Genomic DNA, 24,577 nt, shown 5'->3' on the forward strand with positions numbered 1-24,577 from the left:
CTCCAAACCTTAACAAATATGGCTGTATAAATCTACCAAAGATTTGGGAGACAGTCATCTTCAAAAGAAGGAGAATTGTTTGTGTAAGTGGCTAGTAATTTGGCTAAATGTTTAGCTAGTTTATATGTAGGACTGTTTATACTATCTACAATAGGACACAAAGGTGTACCTTGTTTGTGTATTTTAGGAGCACCATATATTCTGGGTGTTTTAACGTGCAAGAGTTTGAGTTTTTTGACAATTTCTTTTGGCCAGGAAGTGACTTTTGTTCAGTAACTTGCACACCTTATTCTTTTGTGAGTTGGTGGGATCTCGATCTATAATTTGATATGTAGACCGGTCTTGGAGCAGTGCATGCATTTTGCTTTCATATTCTGTTGTATCCATTACTACAGTGCCGTTTCCTTTGTCTGATTTGGTTATTGTAATGTGGTTATTATTGCGTAGTTCTTTTAGAACTATTATTGCTTTATGTGGGATATTATTTTTGGGAGGCTTAGAATGGTTAAACGTGGCCAATTATGATATTGGCCACGTCTAACCTAATGTTACTGGCTATAGTGTTACACCAGATTGTGGTTGTCTTGCATTTGTAACAAACTTTGTGTTGTGTGTTCTGAAGATGCTGGATATAATACCAGCGAAATATTAGCTTTTAAGTTAAAAAATAGTTATTTTCTTATCCATCGGTGTTCATATCAATACCGTTAAATCTATTACAACATGTCTGACGAACACATAAGCTTATCCATGCGTTCACAGGAATTACCGAGATATATAGCATTAAAGTGGAAAATAAATTTCTAGAACTAGGGAATTACACTGATGAAACAATCCCAGAAGAATGTTGGGATAAAACCAAAATATTACTGGTAACTACAAAGTCAATTGCCAAAAAAAATCTAGAATCAACACACCCTGGATATCAAATGAAACTCTGAAACAAGTCGAGAAAAAGAAGAGAAATAAAGTCAAAAGGACTTTCAACGGAAGATAGATCTATAGCAAGTTATCCAAGTTCATCAAAAAACTTTGCATTAAAGATAAAAACTTTATCAACAACATATGCAGAGAAATTGAAGATTACTCAAATCAAAATCAAACCAAAGGCTGTCGAATAGAAAATTTAAACCAAAGAATTCAAGTATAGCTGAATGTCAACAATCATGCTTACTAATCTAACAGACATCCTTAATAGATGGAAAGGCTATTGCTCAAATCTATACAAAGATAATTCAGTCTCATTCAACAAACAACACCAGACTTCCATAAGGAAGCCTTGCATTTTGAAAAAAAGAGGTTGAAGAAACTTGAAAAAACTCAGAAAAGGGAAAACCCCGGGTCACAATCAAATACCAAGCGAACTTCTCAATGTCTAGGACTCATAGGAATTAAAATCATCAGAAAAATTTATAATAAAATCTGGGAGACAAGATTGGCTTGATGATTGGGTAAAATCCATTTTTATCCCAATGCACAAAAAAAAAGGAAATGTCAACAAATGCAATAATTATAGAACTATAGCCTTGATCTCACATGCAACAAAATTTCTTCTCTATATTATTAAAGAGAGACAAACAATATGTCAAGCAACAACTTCCTGCAGAACAGGTAGGTTTCAGAAAAGGACATGGAACCAGAGATCAAATTTCTAATCTAAGGCACTTGGTTGAAAAAGTGCCTTAGATTAGAAATTATTACCAAAGCAGCAAAGGAGAACTGGAGTCCCTCATTAAAAGAGCTGAATGGAAAGCTTGATATATGGTTTAAGAATTAATCATGATAAAACAAAATATATGGACACAGATGAAAATTACAATTTTGCCCACAACACCGACTTTGAGAAGGTGGATAAATTCATTTACCTTGGAGTGAGCTCAAGAATTTAATATTCCCTTGATATATGCTTCATTGATTATGCCAGGGGTGGGGAACCTTTTTTCTGCCAAGGGCCATTTGGATATTGATAACATCATTTGCAGGCCATACAAAATTATCAACTTAAAAATTAGCCTGCTATATTTGGTCAAACATTTAATTAACTCACCTCTAATGCAATGGCTGGAACTGCTTCTCTTTGGTGTGATGTTAGCTGGTATTGATGTTGCTAATTGCAACAGATTTTCCAGATTTGTGCCAGTCAGTCTGGAGTGCAGTCAACTCTTTGTGATGGTAAGTTTTGAAAAGAACTGCTCGCAGCAGTAAATTATTCCAAACACAGATGAATATTTCAATGCATGTCTCCTCAAAGTGGGAAATTCATCATTGCTTATGTAATGTTTATAGAACTCAAGCAGTGGGAGGTTGTTGTACCTAGCTTTCAGCTCATCATCACTTTGCAGCTGAATGATTTCGTGTTGTAGGTTATCAGGCACATCAGTTGGTTCCACATTGAACATCTTTGCAAAGATGTTCAATTCCATTTGTTTACTTTTCACGTCCTTGAATCTTTCATTAAATGCCTCAATTAGTTTCGCACATTCACCAGTATATTTAAGTGTCATAGAAGGCTTTTGTCCTTCCAGGGTGGGGAAATGCAGCATGCTATTCCTTTCAAGTTGCACTTTCCACAGCCTTAATTTAGATTCAAATGATTTCATGTTTGAAAGCAGGGAGCTGAGAAGCTGGTTGGGGCCCTACAGATTGATGTTCAGCTCTGGGAGGTACTTGGTAACGTCCATCACGAACACTAGATCACCAGCCACTTGCTATCATTGAGTTCCCTGACAGGTTTTCCCTTCATCTCCATGAACTGCTTGACTTCATCCTGTAGTTCATAAAACCTCATGAGCATGTTCCCGTGATTCAGCCACCACACTTCAGTGATAAACAAGATCACTGTACTCAGATTAAAGAGCATTCAATAACTCCTTAAACTGGCAGCTATTAAACCCTCTGCTTTTGACAAAATTTATGCATGACACTACTGTTGACATCACATTGTTGTGCCGCAATGACTGTGCACAGAGACTTTCTTGGTGTATGATACACTGGCATATAATTAAATCACTCGGATCAAGACTGAGCCGATTCAGTTCTTTCTTGATAAATGCAATTAACCCTTTTTTGCAAGCCAACCATGGCTGGAGCTTAATCTGTAGTAAGGCCACTTAACTTTTCAAATGTTAGCTGAAGTTTTTTCATTGATAAAACAAGTCTTCGCCTCTTGTAGTGCCATGCATGGCTTCCAGTAACAGCAATTCCTCTCGCGTGTCAAACTCTGCAGTTATCCCACGAACGAAAACAGCCAGTTGAGCAGTATTTGTTATGTCCATTGTCTCTTCACAAGCCAGAGAGAAAAATTGGAAATCTCCTGCAAAATCCTTCAATGTTTTTTTTTTCAATATCTTGTGCTAGGTCAGTAATCTGATCTGAGATGGTTCTCCAAGACAAACTAACACTCTGAAACAATTTTACTTTGTCTGGTGCTAACAACTCTGCAGCAGCCATCATGCACTCTTTCACAAACTCTCTCTCTCTCTCTCTATATATGAGGCCTCAGCTTCTTTGCAATTAGCTCACTACATAACTCATCTGAAACGTTGTCTCTGTCACAATGAGGCCTAGTGAAAGCAGCTTGTTGCAATTCCAAACTTCGCTGAAGAGCAGTGATTTTATCCAGACGCATTTGGCCTCCAATTCATTGAGTTTAGCATGTTTTGAGCTGTAATGCTGCTCCAGATTGGCTTTTTTCATTACTGCTAATGCATCGCCACAAACTAGGCACACAGGTTTGCCTTTGACTTCAACAAAAAAATAATCATTTGTCCATTTCTCTTGGAAAGAATGACACTCTGCATCAATTTTTCTTTGTAGTTGCCATTTGTAAGATGTCCCACCATTTAAGTTTTAATCTATCCAGCATGTGTGTGTGTTGCCAGCGACAATTCTTTTGCTTTGATCGCTGTTCTAACCCTGCATCTGGGATTTGGAACCTATCCAACATTCATACCATCGACTCTCTAGTGTCCTATGTGTCCTGTCTACCTTGTAATGGACGTTCCTTGCTTGTCCCTCAAAATTTAGATTATTATGGTTCGCTTAATACAAATTTATGTTGCTATGAAAAAAGCTCCTAGATTTATTGAATTTCGAGTCTTACCTGTGGTTGCTTTGACAGGGCCAGACCAAATGATTTCGTGGGCCTTATACTACCTATGGGCTGGACGTTCCCTACCCCTGGATTATGCTAAAGCATTTGACTATGTCAGGTGGGAGCACCTCTGAAAAATAAGTAAAAAGGGCATCCTAGAACACCTGACACACCTTTTAAAACAACTCTATGAGAGGAATCAAGATGGATGGAAAAACATCTGTGGTTCAACGTCGAGAAAGGTGTGAGACAAGGATGCATACTCTGCTCTGATCTATACAATCTTTATGGAGAATACATTACCAGAAGGCACTAAACAGACGCAATAGTGGTTTTTCAGTTGGTGGCAAAAAAGATAAATAATCTTAGTTATGCTGATACCGCTTTTATTACCAGCAGCAAAGGAGAACTGGAATCCTTCATTAAAAGAGTTGAATGGGACAGATTGAAATATGGTTTAAGAATTAATCGTGATAAAACAAAATACATTGACACAGATGAAAATGACAATTTCACCCACAACACTAACTTTGAGAAGGTGGATGAATTCATTTACCTTGGAGTTCTAATAGGCACCAAGAGTAGATATCAACCAGAAACTGAAAGAAGAATTACCATGGTGAGATCAGCATGGTACAACCACAGAAAATATGGAAAGACAAACATTTCTATCACCACTAAATCAAGACTGGTCAATAGTTCGGTGTTTTCGATTTTCATTTTACGGTGCTGAATCTTGGATACTCGGCAAGAAAGATATGGAGAAGATAAACAGCTTTGAGATGTGGTGGTAAAGGATGTCGAGAGTCTCCTGGGTGGAGAAAAGGTCTAGTGAAAGTATAATTAAGTCAACTAAAAATCAAGAGGTAGCTATTGTAAATGAATGCATGAGACGGCCCCAAATATGGGAGGCTTGCATTCTTAGAACAGCCAAGATTAATACCCAATTTGGCCTACTAGGCACCCCTTAGCACTCTAGGACTGGCTTCAGTTGTTGTCTTCAGCCATATTTGTTCAGTGTTAGTGCCTGCATGCACATTTTATTAATTTTTTTATGTTCCCTGAAGATGGTAATGTAACATTACCAAAATATAGGAAGTATTAATTAAAGTTATGTAATTAATATAATAGTATATGTTGTCTTTCCTTAAAATTTTACATTTTACAATAACATTTGTCTTTCATTTTACAATAACAGTTAGTTATTGTAAAATGAAAGAATTCTCAAATATTTCAGTCACATTTCAAGACATAAAAATGACAAACTGGAAAAACTTATCCAGAGCAAAGCGGAAGGCCAAAAAAGGGGGATGCCCAAGACGGTTGGACCAGATTAAAAAGATCACAGGACTTACTTTGGAGTTGGCCACTACTGCAATAAAAGACTTTAAAGAAATGGAGAGACATTGTGGCAAGGTTCACAAGTCCTCAGACAAGAGGAGACAAAGCAAGAAGAGACCCTCAGAGGTGTTCAAGATGTTATGATAGCACCACATCAAACTTTACACCATTGCTAACTTCCTATCGACAATTTTATTATTATTACATGGGAAACTCCATGGATTCAGTAGGCTCATCAAGAGAGAGGTCTTAACCATTATATCCCAAGCACTATCCAATATTTGCACATTATCCATCATACTTTGCTTCGAACTTATTCACAGTCATGGCATTCATAACAGACTCTGAAAACATATTCCACTCATTCACCACTCTCCAAGGAAAATATTTAGTCCTCAGACTCTTGCTAACCAATTTCCACAGATGGCTCCTAGTACTCCACCACTTATTCTGAAAAATTTTCTGTGCTAATCCTATAAAAACCTTTCAGTAATTTGTATGTCTCAATTGTATAATCCTTTTTCCACCTATCAAATAATTTCTATAACCCATAAATCTTCAACTTATCCTCATAAGATAAATTCCACAGACCTGCAGCTATCTTGATCACTTACATCTGAATTGTCTACACCACTTCTCATTCCCAAGAGACCTTGGTGACCAGATCTGTGCACAACAGTCAAGAGACTTATTATAGCCTAAATAAAGAGGTATAATAACTTGCTAGTCAGGGTGTTCTTCAGTAACAAAGTAATCCAATGAGCTGTTTTAGTCACTTTTGCAACATGCCCTTTATAACTTCAATTCCATATCAACTAACACTTCCAAATCCCACGTTTCATCAATGTCCTGGAGTACAATTCCATGAATGTGGTACACAGCTAGTAAGCTTTTAACCCCAAAATGCATAACCTTACTTTGCTACATTCAACTGACATCAATTCTCCTTGCCCATACTACCAGTCTATTTAAATCATCCTGCAAAATTATAATATCTTGACTGACTATTCTTCTTTCTCATCCATCAGATGATGGGTTGAGTCCCCTATGAAAAAAAAATCTTTGCCATCCAGTTTCTCGCTGGCAATTTCTGTTATCTCTCTGAAGCTCAATAACTGTGTTCTTTCCTTCAAAGATTGTAGCCAATTTCTTTTTTTATCTCCCTCGTGATCATCTTCCTCCAATGATTCTGTTCAAGACTGTCTGCCAAGATATGTAAATTTTTTTTTTACCTGTTCAATAGAAATTTTTTCACTCATCTCTTCTTATTTTCATTGTTTTTGGTTTGCTTAAATTGATTTTAATTCCAAAAGCTTTGCATTCTTCATTTAAAAATGTTAGTTTTTTCGATTGTGATCTAGATTCTGAAAGAATAACAATACCATATGCATATTTAATGCAACTGATTGTAAATTTGGTGATGAGTGGGCAACTCTGAATGACTCCTTTTTCTACTTTGAATTAGTGTGTTATTTTATTAAATTTGACAATTGCTTTGGTATTTGATAATTTGTAATATAGGTTTGTATTTCAGAAACAAACGTTACAGATTTTAAGATGTTTATCATTTTGTTCCTATCAATGAAATCAGGTTCTTGTTTGAACTCAACAAAACTGCAATATATAGATAAGTTGTATTCCCAGTACTTTTCGGCCAGGCTATTAACTATGCTCTATAACAGAACTCCTAGAAATAGGAGTTCTAATTATTTCTCTTTTTGAAAACTGGTACTAAGTTGCCTGTCTTCCAGTATGAAATTAAAGCATGAAACTGATGGCTTCTATGCCTCCTTACTTGATTAGGAGGGAAACAAAAATGTGTGTAGAAGAAAATAAAAAATGATAGTAAGAATGTATATAAAATGATAAAACAGCAAAAAACACATCCTAAAACAGACTACTAATAGAAATTATGGAAGTAATTCCATAGTTCAGCACAATCAATTTGGTTGATTGCATTCAAAAGTAATTCTTTTATTATGGATTGTGCTTTTTCTGTCTCTTCATTTGCATTTTTCCAGTCTTCTCTCTCTAGAAAAGTATATGGTGATATTCTTTTCAAATTTCTTTTCTCTTGAATTGTTCCAGTTTCAATAATTTTGTTTTTCATTATTAGTAGTCTGTTTTAGGATGTGTTTTTTGCTGATTTTTTATTTTCTTCTACACACATTTTTGCTTCCCTCCCAATCAAGTGTTTTTAATGGATCTGCACATTCTATTAATTTTGTTTTTCAGTCCTATGTAATGTTGCTTATTCTCCTCTGTTCCAATTATTTTTTGCAGACCTTTTTTCCCCCCTAGGTTTCTAAAATTTCTGTGGCTATCCACTTATTTGCTTCAACTGTTGTACCCAATGTTTTTCTTGCAGTATTTACCATAATTGCTCTATCCTGTTTCCATGCATTTTCTACACTGTCAAAAGTTATTTTCTTTATTCTATTATGTTTCTGTACTTGTTTTGCATAGTTTTATCTTTCAGTTTTGTTATGTTAATATTATTGTTTAAGATTTTTGGTTTACTATTCTTAAATTTCAACTTAAATCATAATCAGAGTCAAAATCTGGTTTCTTTAGTGTTCTTAGAGTTTGGACTGAGGACTTCCAGTTATTTTGGATAATGTAATCATACAATTCTTTATTTCATTAACTATTCTACCAAATTTTGCATTATCAACAAACAAATGAATATTTCCTCTCAGATTATTTCCTACATCATTAATGAACAAATTAAATAGCAGTAGCCCAAGTACAGAGCTCTGCAGCACAACACTAGTCACAGGCTTTCTATTGGACTCTACTATTGAATAAACTACTTCTGGCATCTCTCCATCATCCTCTTGGTCACTTCACCAACTCTATCCATTCTCATGTGCTGCAATCTATCTATCAGGATTTCATACAGCAACCAGTCAAAAGCCTTTGTATTAGTCCAGCAATACCACAATATACCCATTACCATTATCCAACTCAGCTGTCACTGTATTATTAAAAGTAAATTACTGATGCATGACATACCCTTTGCAGAATCACATTGCTCCCTATATAATATCTCATTCCTTTCTACCCATTCCTGGATTTTTCCCTTAATCAACTACTTCAATACCTTAATCACCACTTTGTGGTGCTGATTGGTCAGTAATATGCTACCTCAGTATTGAAGCCTCCTTAATGCAATGGACCTATTTTCACCTTTCCATTCCCTTGGGACTAACCTAGAGCTGAGACTTAATGCAGTCAAAGACACTGATAATTCCCTATAGCACCTTCTTGTAATATATACCATCTAATCCCATAGCTGTATTCACATCAAGGTTCTGTGATATCTTATGCACCTTCCAGTTCATCTGCCTCTATTTCCATGAGTCCTTGCCTCTCTTGTTATGCAATATCTTCACCTGAATGACATACTCCTTGCAATGTGTTCACTTCAACTATTGAACTATTTCATCTGCTTCAGTTAACTCTCTACAATCAGCATTCATCAAAATTATTGTTACATAATCATTCTTCCTTTTACTTGCCACATACCAAAAGAACTCTTTGGGATTACTTTTGGCCTGCACTGCTAATTACTTCTAATACTCTGATTTTTGCCTTTCTTACCATACTAGTCACTCTTCTGACCTGTACTCTATATTGTTCATATGTCTGCTGATCACCTCCCTTTGAATTCCCTCCACAAATTTTTCTTCTTTACTTGATTTATCTTCCTTAGGGATGCAGTATGTGATTACTTCCCTCAAACACTCCTTACTGCCTTCCAAACATTTTTAACATCTAACCCTTGCAGTTTCTCATGCCATGGAATTGCTTCAAGCAACTGCCAGAGTTTGTCATACTTACCATCTCTATAATTCCATATACACTACCCTCTAAACTTAAAATTCGTCACATTTAGCCACCTCCCAAGTCAAGACCACGTAACCACTCATCAATTGGTGGGTGATTATGTGGTCATAAGTAACCATTTGTGACTTATGACTAGTTAGAACTACCTTTAATATTCTTCAATCAAACTTCCAATCATTTTATTTTCCTAAAACATTAATTTTTCAGTAATGCAAAAGTGCAATTTGAACATTTGCTCATCTTCATTACAGACAAATCATCTGATGAAATTACTAGATCTAGGACTTTCAAACCACTGGTACATTCCATCATGTACTGCTTCAGGTAATTATTCCTTAGTAAGTGAATAATTCCATATTTTTGCTTACCATGTGTCCTTTCCTTCTTCCAATTTATGTTCCCGTATAGATGAAGAGCCCTAATAATAATTACTTGCCCACCACTACTTGACTTATTCGGCAATGCATACTATCATTATCATTCTTCACATCCCCTGGTCAATAGCAGCAATCTGTATATTTTGTCCTGTTGACCTCTATCTCACACCAATGGCCTCAATTGCAATATTTTCAATGACCTCCAGTTGAACTCCAACTCTCTTTGGTTGAAATTCATCAACAATATCTGTCCCCAATTATTTTCCTCCCTGAAAATATTCTATCATACTATATCATCTTCTGTTAGCCATGTCTCACTAATACCAATAACCTTTGGCCAAAAAGAAGTAATTAATGCCAAAAAAACCTCCTTTTCCGAATGCTTCTGGCATTAGTGTACGTAAAGCACAATAGCCTCCTAGGTCTACCACTATCTTTACACTTATCATACCATTCTGGTCTGTTAACAGTGGTACTAACTTCATTTCTTGTACATTTTCACACTCAACTGCCTCACTGGTATTTGTGGACACTCAACAGACCCCCCCCCCCCCCAACCTCAACAGTAACTCTAGTTTCTCTGATTTTGCATTTCCTTCACTTCATTCAACAACACTTTTTTCAGACTCTGAACACCAAATCTATTCAAGTGTAAACCATCTGCCTTGTATAAGTCCTTTTGTCCATCACACTCACTTCACATATCCACAAACTCAACATCATTCCTTCTGCATAACCTATGCAATGATTCATTCACAATCATGGTCCTATTCCACTATCATATCATGGCAACAGAATAACATCTTCACTCTGTGTTCTCTTTTGCTACTTTCAGTGACCCTTACATGTCCTCCTACATACCATCCTTTCAAATCATTTGTTCCAACCAAAACAATCAACTCTTTCACTTTGCCCTTCTGCATTTTTACAGTCTCACTAACATTGTTAATCTTTTCACCTCAGAAGTACAAGTTTGTGACTCTCATCAAGCACTCTAATATGGAATCACTGCACAAGACTCCTTACTTTTAATTTTTTGCTTAGTCAAGCATTCCTTTCTCCTTTCTGTTCTCACTTGTCAGATGCTTCTACATTCACTGTAGCTCACGCTTCATTCCATATATTGCTTTGCATAACCACGCCATCTCCCTCACATTATGGGCAACTCTTCATTCTTCATATCTTTCATACTGCTATTCTTCAGATCATCACTTTTACTCCCTCTCTCAATCCTATCTTCAACTATACCGTCACATACATTTTTCAAGTATATTCCCTGCTATATCTACTAGTTCAATTTTTATTATTATTATTATTATTATTACGGGTATCTCCATGGAGTCAGTAGACTCATCGCGGGAGACCCAAACTAGCAAAACAATATCTGTCATATCTCTTCTTGAATTCATTTACAGACGAAGAGCTCACAACTAAGTCAGGCAATGAATTCCACTCATTCACCACCCTCCAGGCAAAAAACCTTGTTCTGACACCTTTGTTAACCACACTCTTCTTTAATTTCCAGAGATGACCTCTTGTTCTTCCATCACTTTCACACAGCTGAAACATTTCCCCTGCATCAATCCTATAAAAACCTTTTAGTAATTTGAATGTTTCTATCATATCCCCTCTTCTTCGCCTATCAACCAATCTCTGCAATCCACAAGCTCTCAATCTATCAATGTAGGGAGCATTTTTTATATCACTCACCAACTTGGTCACTCTTCTCTGAACCCTCTCCACAGCCTCCTCATCTCCAAGGAATCCAGGTGACCAGACCTGAGCACAGTAATCCAAATGTGGAAGTATCAATGCTTTATAAAGGGGAATAATAACCTCTTTATCTCTGGATGTCAGTGTGTTCCTCAACAACCAAGTAATCCTATGTGCAATCTTGGACACCTTAGCAATGTGTCCTCTGAACTTCATCTCCCTATCTACCAATACCCCTAAGTCCCTAGCCTCATCAATCTCTTGGAGTACCTTTCCATCGATGTAGTACACAGCTGGTAATCTTTTAATCCCAAAATGCATGACTTTACACTTTTCCACATTGAACTGACATCCATTTTCTTTTGCCCATTTTACCAGCTTATTTAAATCCTCCTGCAAACTTTCAACATCAGCTTGATTTTTTATTGCACTACACAACTTTGCATCATCAGCAAACAACTGAATATCTCCCTTTAAGCCGTTTCCTATATCATTTATATACAAATTAAACAACATTGGCCCAAGCACAGAGCCCTGAGGCACACCACTGGTCACCTGCCTCATTCTGGACTCGGCTCCTCCATACACCACCTTATGGTATCTCTCCCTGAGCCATTCTCCTATCCATATCACCAATTTAATATCCATTCCCATCTGCTCCAATTTGCGTAACAGTGTTCTATGGGGTATCCTGTCAAAAGCCTTAGCAAAATCCAGAAGTACCACTGTGTAGCCAGTTCCTTTGTCCAACTCAGATGTTATTCTATTATGAATAGTTAATAGATTGCTAAGGCAGGATCTACCTTTAACAAAACCATGTTGGCCTCTATAGAGTATCATATCCTGATCCACCCATTCTTGAATTCCTCAACATGACCAGCATTTCTGACACTTACTTTCATAACACTTTCCACACACTCTCTCACCATGCTTGCTTTTGAACCAAAGTCCATTATCTTCAGTAACAGGTATCTTCCACAGACATTGCACTGCACAAAATTCCTCAAGGTTGAATTCCTTGAATAATGATACTCTGGACACCACTGTTTTGCTTCACATCAGATATAATCTACATCTAATACAATTTCCAACTGATATCACAAGTTTTTTTTAAAAACAGACAGTTTAGCTTTTGGGAGCATTCTAAACACAGGAGGTGCTGCTAAATCAAATTAATCTTATTCAAATTAAAAATTAAAATCAATTTTCCTCCGAAGTAATTTTATGTCAGAACTCCACAGCTCCATTTGCAAATAAAATATTATTGTTATGCTTGTGAATATCTGAATTTTAGTTATCTGCTTTTAACATAACTTTTTACCCATCTTGTTACACATACAAGCCATGAACCTATAGCATGATAACATGTGAACAGATTGTGTATAGAAGTAATTCTGTAAAAAGAAAGTAAATGACTGCATCTAAACCATTTCTTAAGCTTTTATTAACTGGAAAGATTATTAAATCAGCATTTTTTTAATTAATAAAGACAATTAAAAAACCAGTTGGTAGATGCATTACTTTCTTTTTCAGCCACAAGCACTTTTAGTAACAGTTAAAAAAAATTTGAACATACGAAACCACATTTGTGTAACCATATATTTAGAACTAATTTTAATATTCCTGAATCAAACTTTCATTGTGCTTAGATTAATTTTTCAGTAATTAATATGAAAGTATAATTTGAACATTTGCTCATGAGTACAAATAATTGGCATTCCTCTTGAAAATACTCACCTCAATACGAGATGGTGTAGGATCACAACCGAAGCTGGCAAAATGAAACACTGTTGTTAATAATGAAGGTGTAATATGCGTTGATAAAGGAATCCAGCTGAAGAAATGAGCTAAACAATTGAGAGCCTGAATACACAACTGATGGGATTCTATATCTAAAGGTGGTAGAGACTGAAATGGGTTCTTATTTGACAAGGATTTGAACATACTGCTTAGGAGACTACCTGAATAAGTGATTATAATAACAAAAATGTTTCATTACTTTCAGCACATTTTATAGAATTAAATGTTACAAAATTTCATATATCAAAATTTCTACTGTAAACTTGGACATTTGCTGTTTTAGTTTCACTGTAAGAAAAATCACTACATATAATAAAAAAATCATTATATTCTTTTCCATTTAAAAAAGAATTCAGCTCTTTCAGCTATCAACATGCCCATAAATACTGGGTGGTATCATTTGAGACTTAGGGTTTAAATGTTAACTTTAAATGCAGGTTTTAAATCATGAATTCAAAAGATATAGGTTGTACTCGATAAGTTTATACCATTACTAGCTATTTATCAACAATTTTCTTCAAAATTAATTTTTATTGTCACATCTTCAGTACTATCATATCTTACATTCTGATATTCTATGGCACCACTAGCAGCAATAATCTATTTTTTGACCTTCTCAGGGCTTTTTAAAAACCTGCCAACTAACCAGGCAGAAAACAGCCTGACGAAAATGAATCCAATATCTTCATTTTTAACATGATCATGATCTTGCCACTGATATACATTTATTCATCTTTTAATTTTCCTCAAAACTCTGATACACATGGTATCTAGTATATGATCAACTTTATATTTCTAAACCCATCCTCAATTTGTAAGTTAAAACTAGTTTGAACACCTATTATACTGCTAATTTAGCTTTTGGTTAATTTCTTTTATTTTAAATAAATTTATTCAACTGGGCTCCTCACCATATCAACTTTATTCTATTTATACATTATCATATTCATAAACAATTTATGTCTAAAGAGATTAAATGATTTACTCGTTCTATAGGTTCTCAAAGCAGGTATTGTTCTCTACATTCTGGCCAATTTTTATAGTTTATCTTTTCATCATCATCATCAAATTGCTGAAATATACCCTCAAGGGGTGTGTACAGGATATGATAGTACTACATGAAAAATTACATTACTAACTTCCCATCTACAATTTTCCACCAAATAAGTCTGTTACCTGTCAAGAGTCCAACATTATCAGATCTTATATTTCTATCTTCTACGGCTTTTTTTACTGTATCAATCCACCTATATCCTGGTCTTCCTCTAGGTCTTTTTCCTGCAAACCTGGCAGAGAACACTTGTTTTGCTAATCCTTCCTCTCCCATTCTGTTTAAGTGACCAAACCACCTGAGATTAGCTCTGCTAACACATTCCTGGATGCTGACAATGTCAAGTTCTTTCCTAATATCCTGATTTTTAATATATTGCCATTGATGCCATCTGTTCATGCCCCTAATCTTTCTCAGGACCCTCATATCTGCAGTCTCTAGTCTTTGGTCAAGTATTTTACTTCTGATCCAGCTCTCAGATCTCCATAAGTTAAAATTGGATTGAATGCCGTCTTGTATACTGCTAATTTAGTGTTTTGGTTAATTTCTCTCTTATTCCATATAAATTTATTCAATTGACTTCCCACCATACCCGCTTTGCTGATTCTGTTGTCTATTTCTATATTTAATTTACCGTCTTCACTAAAAATCGTAAGTAGCTGAAATGTTTTACTTGTTCTGTTACTTCTCCATTCACAATGAAGTTGATATTTTCGATGTTTCTGCCTATTTTCATTGTCTTTGTCTTTTTATTGCTGACCTTCATACTATATCTATTACAACAGTTATTCATTTTAGTCAGGGAATCTTGCAGACTTGTAGCAGATTTATTTAGAAGTATAACATCATCCGCATAAAGCAAAGAGCTAACATTAACATCTCAATTTTGATATCATGTTTAATACCACTTTCCTTCATAATGTGATCCATATAGATAATGAATAACAGAGAGGATAATGTACATCCTTGTCTCACACCAGATTTAACATTACACCATCTTCCTGTACTTCAATTCTAACTGCTGACTTACAACTCAAATAAAGACTGAGTATTGCTTGATATAATGCCCCATTGACACCATATAACTGCAGCGTATTGAATAGCTTCTCTCTTGGCACCTTGTCATATGCCTTTTTAGGATCTACAAAACTTAAATACAGATATTTGTTATATTCCCATGATTTCTTAACTATCTGTTGTAAAGTAAAAATCTGATCCTGACAGCCTCTATTTGGCCAGAATCCAGCTTGTTCTTCACCAAGTTTCACTTTCACAATCCTTCTGAACCGTTTCTCAAGTATACTTGCATATAACTTAACAAGAACACTTGGAAATGAAATACCTCTGTAATTCTCACATTCAGTTTTCCCTTTTTATATTTGGGTACTATGAGAACTCTATTCCAATCATCTGGAATTCGTCCTTCTGAGCTATGCAGTGCAGTCACTGTATGACTTTTATACCACCATACTTCAGCATTTCTGGTCGAATATCATCTACTCCTGCTGCCTTTCCACATTTCAAGCCTTTGATGGCTTTTTCTACTTCTAGTATGGATATGTATTCCTGACTGCATGCCTGGTCAGTGTATTTTTATCACTGTGCTGTCATCACTGCTTGTTTCATTTAGCAGTTTTTCAAAGTAATTACTCCATACTTCTAGGATATCTTTTTCTCCCGTTTTCATGTCACCTTTATCATCTCTAATTCCTTTTATAGCACTCTTTCCTCCATTCTTAAGCTTCTTCAACAACCTCCAGAATATTTTGCCACCTTCTTGATATTTATTTTCTATATTCTTGCCAAAGTCCTCCCATGACTTTTGTTTAGCTAGTTTTACACAGTGTTTAGCATTCTTGCATTTGTCTCTATATTCTCTAAGAGCACAAGCTGACTTATTTAACAGGAACTTTTGGTATGCTTTCTTCTTTTCCTTCACTGCCTCTTTAACCTCCTGTGTCCACCAGGGAGAACTGATTTTTTTATCCTTACAAACAACCTCACCACATGCCTTTCTGGCAGAATCAATCAATGTTTTCTTCAGAGTTTGCCACTGAATCTCCAAGGTTTGATTCCTGTTCTCAAACTCTTTCATTTTTCCTTCAATAATCTTTGTGTATTTTAGTCTACAGTTCACATCTGAGAGCTGCTCAACTTTATTCATTTTAAAACTTACATGTTCTTCTATTCAATATGAAATTCAATTTTATCCTGCTCAATTCTAAATGGTGATCACTTCCAATTGCAAATTCTCTGTACACTCTCATGTCCTGCACCAGGGAGAAAACATTACTATCAACAATAACATAGTCAGTGAGACTTTTCTTATTCCTTGCCTCTTCTCTCCATGTGAATTTGTGCATTTTTATGTTGGAACATTGTATTAGTAATAACCAGTCCATGTTCTTAGCAGAAATCCAACAGAAATTTTGCCATTATTATTAGCTTTGCTCTTTTCTACAAATTTTCCCAATATATTTTCCCAACCAACTTTTCCTTTTTCATTGTGTCAGTTGATTTTTCTAAAGCTACAAAAAATTGCTCCGCTTCTACCTTAGTAGAAGCTTCTGTGGGACCATAGGCAGAAATAAATCTCATTGTCCAGTTCCCCATTCTCATATTTGCCCACATCACTCTACTTGAGACTGCCTGCCATTCAAGAAATTAGCCTCATATTTAGTGTTTAATACTATGGCTACTCCTTGTTTTCCATGATTGTCTTTGCCTGAATATAACATTTTGTATTCATTGCTCAGAAAGATCTCAAGTTTTTGCCTTTTTTGTTTCAGTTATCCCTATTATGTCGATCTGGTACTTATCCAATCTCTCAGCTAGCTCCATTTCTTTGCCATGCAGGCTTCTTATGTTGATAGTACCGATTTTTAACTCTGGTGATGTTGAGTTGGACTGGGTTTTAGGATTTGTTCCAGTAGCTGACTTTTTGCTGTTTGCCCTGGTTCCCTGGCAAAAACAACTGGGGCCTTGTTTAACCTGGCGACACCCCAGCCAGCATGAAATTCAGTCATGATGTACCATCATTTTTTATTTTGGTTTAAGCCAATAAGAATACAATTTGGTCAGCTAAATCCCAAATTGCCAGCCCATCCTCATTCATTCAGTATGCAGGTAGATACCTAACAGGTATCTACCTGGATACGGAACGAACCATGAGAAGGTGAGGATTGGACATTAGGTCAGAAGCCCTGATCGGATCTCCACATTCCTTTAAAGGCTATGTGGAGGTCTCCTCTCAGTTATATAACTTTGATCCTTAAGCACCCCAGTTTATCTTTTTATTGCTGATTTTCATCTGTTACAGGAATTATTCAATATAGTTAAAGAGTCAGACTTGTAAAGTAAAGCTCTCATTTTAATACTCTTTTATTGGAAAAATCAACAACTAAACAATATCGTGGAATGTAGATTTTTGAGAGATAAAGTAGCCAGAATGGAAAATTATCTGTATGCAGATATATATCCACTCAACATACTTTATTTTTGTATTTATCACACAAATTGAAACTTGACATATGGATACATTCTGATTTCAGAAGTTAAATTCAGGGGGAATATAGAAATATTCTGTGAAAGTTTGTAGAAAAGAGCAAAACCAATAATAATGAAAGTACCTATATGATTTCTGTTCAGAAAGTGGGCTATTCATTACTAACATGAAGTTTAGACAAAGATGTGCAGAAATTCACACCAAGAGAAGAAATAAGAAAGGTCCCATTGACTATGTTATGATAGTAATATCTTCATGCTGGTTGGCCCCAAGAAGAATAAATAAATATATATATTATATACAGTAAAACCCAGTTTTTACGTTACCGCCATTTACGTTTTCCTGCGATTTACGTCATTTTCCATTGGTCCCGTCTTAAGACCTATTCTTACGATATATTGTTTTCCTGCCATTAACAATTTAATGTGGTCATTATTTCCCGTGATTTGCGTTTTTTTCTCAGGTGACAATACTGATTTTCGAATCGATTTCTGTGGAAATCTGCACATTTCTGTTCCCAGATGGCGTTGCTGTTGGCTGTAGTTTCGCTTCCGCCATCACGGTGACTTGCACGCTTGCAGCAGTAATGTAGTGATGAGCGATACCGTGATTTTTCAATCACAGTACGAATTGATATTGCAGAATTTCTGCTACGTAATTTAGCATGTGAAAGTTGCTTTCAAGTTGTGGTGGTGGATGATCCATGTTAGTAACATGGAGAAAAAAGACAGAAAACTTATTTCCGTAGAAGAAAAGATAGCAATTTTGCAAAGTGTAGATTGGCATGCCAGAACATGTGAGCGTTAAGCAAAAGAAGATCTTCGAACACGATAGTAAAAAACAGGTCAAGCATTGAACCCAATGCAAAGCAATCTGGCACTATGTCAAAAAAAAAAAAAAAAAAAAAAGCAAAAACAATCAACAATTAAAGATTTTTTAAATAGATAAATGTAAGTAATTGTAAATTCATTTATTTTCAGTTATTAAATTTTATAATCTAGTATGTAGACTCACATACTAGCAGTAAGTCGTCTTTTAGCCTTTTTGAAATGTTTTTTTTACATTTCCTGCTTTTTACACTTTTTTCCCATTAGTCCTCTGAAAAGTGTAAAAAAGGGATTTTACTGTATATATGGTATTTGAAATAGAAAGTTATCACCATTTAGTTTTGAGCAGGATGATACTGAATATCACAAGTGTATAAGACACATTTAAAAAGAATCAAATCTCAAGCAGCTTTCAGAGGTGAACTGCACTCATATATATATACAAATGCCAGTCAAGAAAAAATGCAACAGCTTATAAATAAGAGCCAAAACAGAGACTAAACGGCAGACTGAAGAAAACTGACAGATTCAGCCAGAGAGACAGGTGGTAAAGTTGTCTACAGGTATAGAAAAATCAGAACTCCGGTGTTGACTTGAGATGTTAAAGATGCAGTAACAGAAAAGAAAATGTATCAAAAGTTCCTAGCAAGTAAATCGGCAGTACTCAGAGAATACAGAGAAAAATGTAAAAAAGCAAGGCAATGCAATGTGTTAAAGCAGCTGATATTCATGGGATGACTTTGGAAAGAATACAGAAAATAAATATCAGGAAAGTGGCACAATGTTTTAAAGGCTATTGGAGGAGTGGGGAGGGAACAACTTAGAAATGGAGGAAAAGACCACAAAAGAGATCAGAGATAACAATGAAAAAAAACTGATATTCTAGAAATCTGGAGTAATTACTTTGAATGAAAGACTGCTAAATGAAACATTCTTCCTAATTGCATTCCTCTCGAATATTTTTTTATATTCAAGAAGAATGCAATCAGGAGTACATATCAATACTTTAGGTAGATTTTTGTAATCTAAACCCAAAATGTGAAAATACAGCTGTTGTGGATGAAATACTCAAATATGGAGGTATATAAGTTTTACAGTGACTACACTTTCAAAGTGTCCAACCTTTGATTTCCCAATTTTGACCTCCTCTGGCTGAAAATCTCTATATCCCATTCTGTCAAATTCATTCAACTCTGTCACCAACGATTCTGAACTTTTAGATTTCCTTTCCTTAAAAGCCAACAGTCTTCAATACAACTTTTCTGAAGTCATTTTCCTTGGAGATTTCAATGTCCACAGCACCAGCTAGTGCTGCTACTCCAACTACACAGATCAAGCAGGTAGAGAGAAGCTGAAACATTTGCCATTAACAATGACCTTATGCAAATTGTACACAACCAGAATATTATTATTTGACACCTCCATGGAGTCCAAAGACTCATTGAGGGAGGGCACCTGCTCTACAACTGTCTCCACCAAAACCATCTACCGCCAACCACCACTAGTATTTCCAAAGACAATCACAAATATCCATGCCTACGGCAGGATTCGAATCCACAGCTTTTTTTTTTTTTGGCTGGAGAATGGATACACTAACCACTCGGCCAGCCAGGTTGGCAAAGATACATCCTTACAGGGCCTGTCTGGAATTTGAACCCAGGAACTCTCGCACCCAAAGTGAGAATCATACCCTTAGACCAACGTGCCACCATATCAAACAATCCCAATGACTCTTTGAACACAGTGGACCACTTCATCACTAATGACCCATCCAAGTATGATCTTGTTCCTGACAGACCGTTTTAAGAGCACAGCTATGCCTCTTGAGAAATCATTGCGATCAATATTTATGAATACTGCTGATGATTACTCACCAGCAGCATTCTTAAATAGTTGCTTAGAACACATGGTAAAGTATGTGACCAAGTATTCTGCATATATGCTGCTTAAGTGACGTTTATGTACATCTGCAATAAAGGTTTCTGATTCAGTGGCCAGTATATGTATTATATATACTTATATTAATTTAATCTGCTATAGAGATGATTATTTCCATAGCAGGTTAACTATTTCTAAAAAAAAAACTGTCATCTCATATATAATTTCTTTCAGATTCTTTTGCATATCAATTATTTGATAATAAAAACCTCTCTCAGAATGCTAAACTTTATATGGAAGCAAGCTATTCACTTAATAGATGACTCTCTTGCTGACTCCTCCCCAATCATTTTACCCATAGGTGCTTTGTTTCTACCTCATATCTTTTCTATATCTAAACCAGGCATAACTGTGGTCCACAGAACCGACTAGCCACCACTATTTCTCTACTTCTCTCTAATTATGTATGAATAGAGGCAAATGCTCATTTAAAAAGATTCTGCAGGTGCTTATAATTACATATAGAAAGGTACTCATATATAATAAAAAATATTATGTGACCATGACTTTGCTGCGCCAAAGTTTAAAGCGTGCATCAATACAGCTGCTATTACAGGTTGGTAAATCACTACAGTACTGTTTTAGCAGAGTTGGAATGTCAGTAATGCAGAATAGTAGTGTAAAAAAATTGTTTTTAATTGTTAAAAATGATAAACCATGCTATAGTGAAACCTGCACACTTCAAAACCATGCTATGCAAGGTATTGCTGTAGTTCAGACCCACCGCATAAGTTGATGTCTCATGAATCAACTGAAGAGAATACATATGGTGACAGAGCTGAGGTCTCACTTCATTGGTATTCAATATCTCTAATAAGTTCTCAAGATATTTTTCTGTCTGTTCACAGTATGATGTCTTGCACTTGCACCATAGTTGGTAAACACATGGGCATATTAGGGGACCATGTAGATTTACAGATTGGAGTAGTGATTGAATCCTAATAAAGGGAGTGAATGCTATTTTGATTTTATGTTCTCTAAGAATTTTTGCAAGTTTCATGGAAATAGCTAACACATGGAAGAGCAATAAAACTTTTGATTTCCTCATTTATTGAAAATATTATGTTGATGTTTAAGAAGTCCAGAGACAAAGTGTTCATTGTAGCCATTTTGTAGAGAGGGGTTTTAGAAACTGGAGTTCCTTAGCTTGCTAATCCTCGTCAGTAATGAGGCCATGGGCTCTCTTGCTGATAGCGTTGAAATGCTGCTCAATTTTTTGAGGTCTGTAACGATGGAAAGAGGCATGTAGATATGTTAGTACATGTATGTTTTTGAAATTTCACTCTTTTTTTAATGAAAAATTAAAGACTTAATTTTCCAGATTTACTTGTCAAAAATGCTGAAATGGGAGTGAACCATTAGATTCTAACTCGTAGGTAAATTTTACCTTAGGATGTACCCATGAAAATTCAAAAATGAAAGTAGTCCCTGGTTTTAACCAGGGACTACTTTGACATTCAAAATGCCAATGACATTCTTAGTCTAAAGACTAAGAATGCCATTGGCATACCTTTTCTATAATTTGGGTTTAAGGTGGTATTCTTTAAGAACTTTCTTTCTAATGTTTCCATATTTGTTAAAACAGGAGTACTGCCCATGGCTAGACCTGAGCTCCGTATGTTGTCGTACTTGAGATTTCAGAGAGAAGATACAATGTTTGAGGAGTGACATGATTTTCTTTGAGAATTTATCTTGTAGAAGGATAAGCATTCCTTAGTCAGAATGGAATAGACAGACTGACTATATCGAAATTTGCTAAAAATGTTCTGTTCATCAAGGACAATATTGCTGAAAACAAAGTGATCAGTTTTTAACCAAGGACAGTGATTGCCCTGTCAGATCTTTTGGTAGTTTGAGATGTTTGGCAAGAAGGCATGTAGGAGAATATATGCCTTCAGCTATTGGATGCAGAGGTATGCCTTCCTTGTGAATTTCAGGAGTCTCATGCTGATGTGGAAGAAGAAGGTGCAGAGATCAGAGTGCTGTGGATCAGAATGCTCATATCTTAGTTAAACATAAGTTTTTATGAAGTTACTGTTGTGATTTTGAAGCTCTCTAGTAGGATCATGATCCATAATCAATATTTAGGCATTACAGAGAAAATAATCTGAGTATCCCTAGAAATGGCACTGGATCCAAAACATCTAAATATAAATCCTAATATCAACTTATTGGAATATACACTAACCACAGATAGTCAAACACAAAATGTTAGTGCATAAACATGCACAGTATGCTCAGCAATGCAACACATAACTAGATATATTTTTTAAAATCAGATTCCTGGATAATTATACAGGTAGTTGTTATCTTGTTAATTTTTCCTGTTTCTTTTTCTACCAGTTTTCATTTTACACCTGAAGAAGTACTATATAATTAGGGTGAAGTGTATTTTTTTGATTAAAATAATTATCTTATTCCAGTTTACTATCTTATGAATCACACACAGACAAATATAAAATATATGCATAAATGGCAGTTTATGTATATATTTTTTTCTAGTGATGGGAGGGAACTTCAATTCATTGCATTTAAATCTACAGACAGGGGCATGCCAAGGGTATTTGCTGCCTGGGTGCAAACTTTTATCAGCCGCCCCTAATACTGCATTGTATAATCCAAATTAGATATTAGCTACATAAAATGCCGCCCGGGTGCGGTTCACCCCTTTCACCCTCAGGTTGGCACAGCCGTTTACAGACAAATAAGTTGACAGGTAGATAATATTGATTCTCGTAGACAGACTTATACATTGGTTATGCATTATTAAAACACTTAAGGAATTGAACAACGTAGCTAAGGATATAAATTAAATTAAACTTTAATAAATATTTTCTGATATTTCGGCAACGTCACGTTGCCATCTTCTAAAGGAACTTACAAAAAAGTTACGTGCACGTAGGCACTACAACACAGAAACTGGGAATGAAGAGATGAAGCTATTGTTCTCCTAACAGTCCTGATGGTGCCCTCTAGCGGGCTAAGTAGGTGTTCTTGGCCATTGGGCTGAAGGTCTGCTGATGTAGGCCTACTAAATTTGGGACAATCGCATACAACCAAATTTATCGAGGTTTGGAGAATTTCTTAGGGCTGAGGCTGATTCCATAAAGAGTCTTTCAAATTTGTATTTGCTACGGTGTATCACTGTAGCTTTCTTCCACCGTATTCTGTGGCATGTATCCAGAGCATTGGTCTGCAAGTCCAGATTGACTGTATTTGTGAAAACGGATGTAGTCCTTGTGTTCCGAAATTCTGATATTTGCTGTCCTGCCTGTTTGGCCAAAGTAAGACAGTTTACAACTGCAAGGGACCTGGTAAACACCAGGTAGGTCTAGGGGAAGTGGTTGGTCTTTAGTGGAGCGGATAAGGGATGCCAATTTTCTGTAAGGTTTGTAACAGGAGGTCAGGTCATGTTTTTTTAAGATTTTGGTAATCTTTTCCGAGGTGCCTCGGATGTAGGGAATGGTGATGGATTTAGAGTAATCCTTGTTGTGGGGGGGGGGATCTGTGGTTTGTAGGTTCTAATATTTTGGGGGGGGGGGTATTGGCTGAGAAAGTGTTGAGGATGTGATTTAGTTCAGTGTTTAGGGCCAAGTCGTTTGAACAGATTAGTTTAGCCCTGTTGTATAGTGTTTTCACTACTCCATATTGTTGTGAGGGGGGATGGTGGGATTGTTGGTGAATGTATCTGCCTGTATGGGTGGGTTTTCTGTAAACTGAGAAAACCAAGGATCCATTAGGCTGGCGGATAAGGGATGCCAATTTTCTGTAAGGTTTGTAACAGGAGGTCAGGTCATGTTTTTTTAAGATTTTGGTAATCTTTTCCGAGGTGCCTCGGATGTAGGGAATGGTGATGGATTTAGAGTAATCCTTGTTGTGGGGGGGGGGATCTGTGGTTTGTAGGTTCTAATATTTTTTGGGGGGGGGTATTGGCTGAGAAAGTGTTGAGGATGTGATTTAGTTCAGTGTTTAGGGCCAAGTCGTTTGAACAGATTAGTTTAGCCCTGTTGTATAGTGTTTTCACTACTCCATATTGTTGTGAGGGGGGATGGTGGGATTGTTGGTGAATGTATCTGCCTGTAT

The 24,577-nt window shown here is 35.9% G+C and overlaps 1 protein-coding gene across 2 annotated transcripts in view; it reads right to left on the reverse strand.

The window, feature by feature from the left end:
• Positions 1-24,577, reverse strand: part of ebo (exportin ellipsoid body open) — a 292,683-nt gene that overhangs the window by 188,217 nt on the left and 79,889 nt on the right. For both annotated transcript variants that reach the window (XM_090415530.1, XM_090415531.1), the window contains one exon: positions 13,111-13,334. In XM_090415530.1, coding sequence (XP_090271656.1) covers positions 13,111-13,334 — 224 coding nt within the window. The remainder of the gene's footprint in view (positions 1-13,110; positions 13,335-24,577) is intronic.

This window comes from Typopeltis vanoorti, chromosome 3 (genome assembly GCF_054136105.1).
Source record: "Typopeltis vanoorti isolate ZY-2024b chromosome 3, IOZ_Tvanoo_1.0, whole genome shotgun sequence".
Classification (NCBI taxonomy): Eukaryota; Metazoa; Arthropoda; class Arachnida; order Uropygi; family Thelyphonidae; genus Typopeltis; species Typopeltis vanoorti.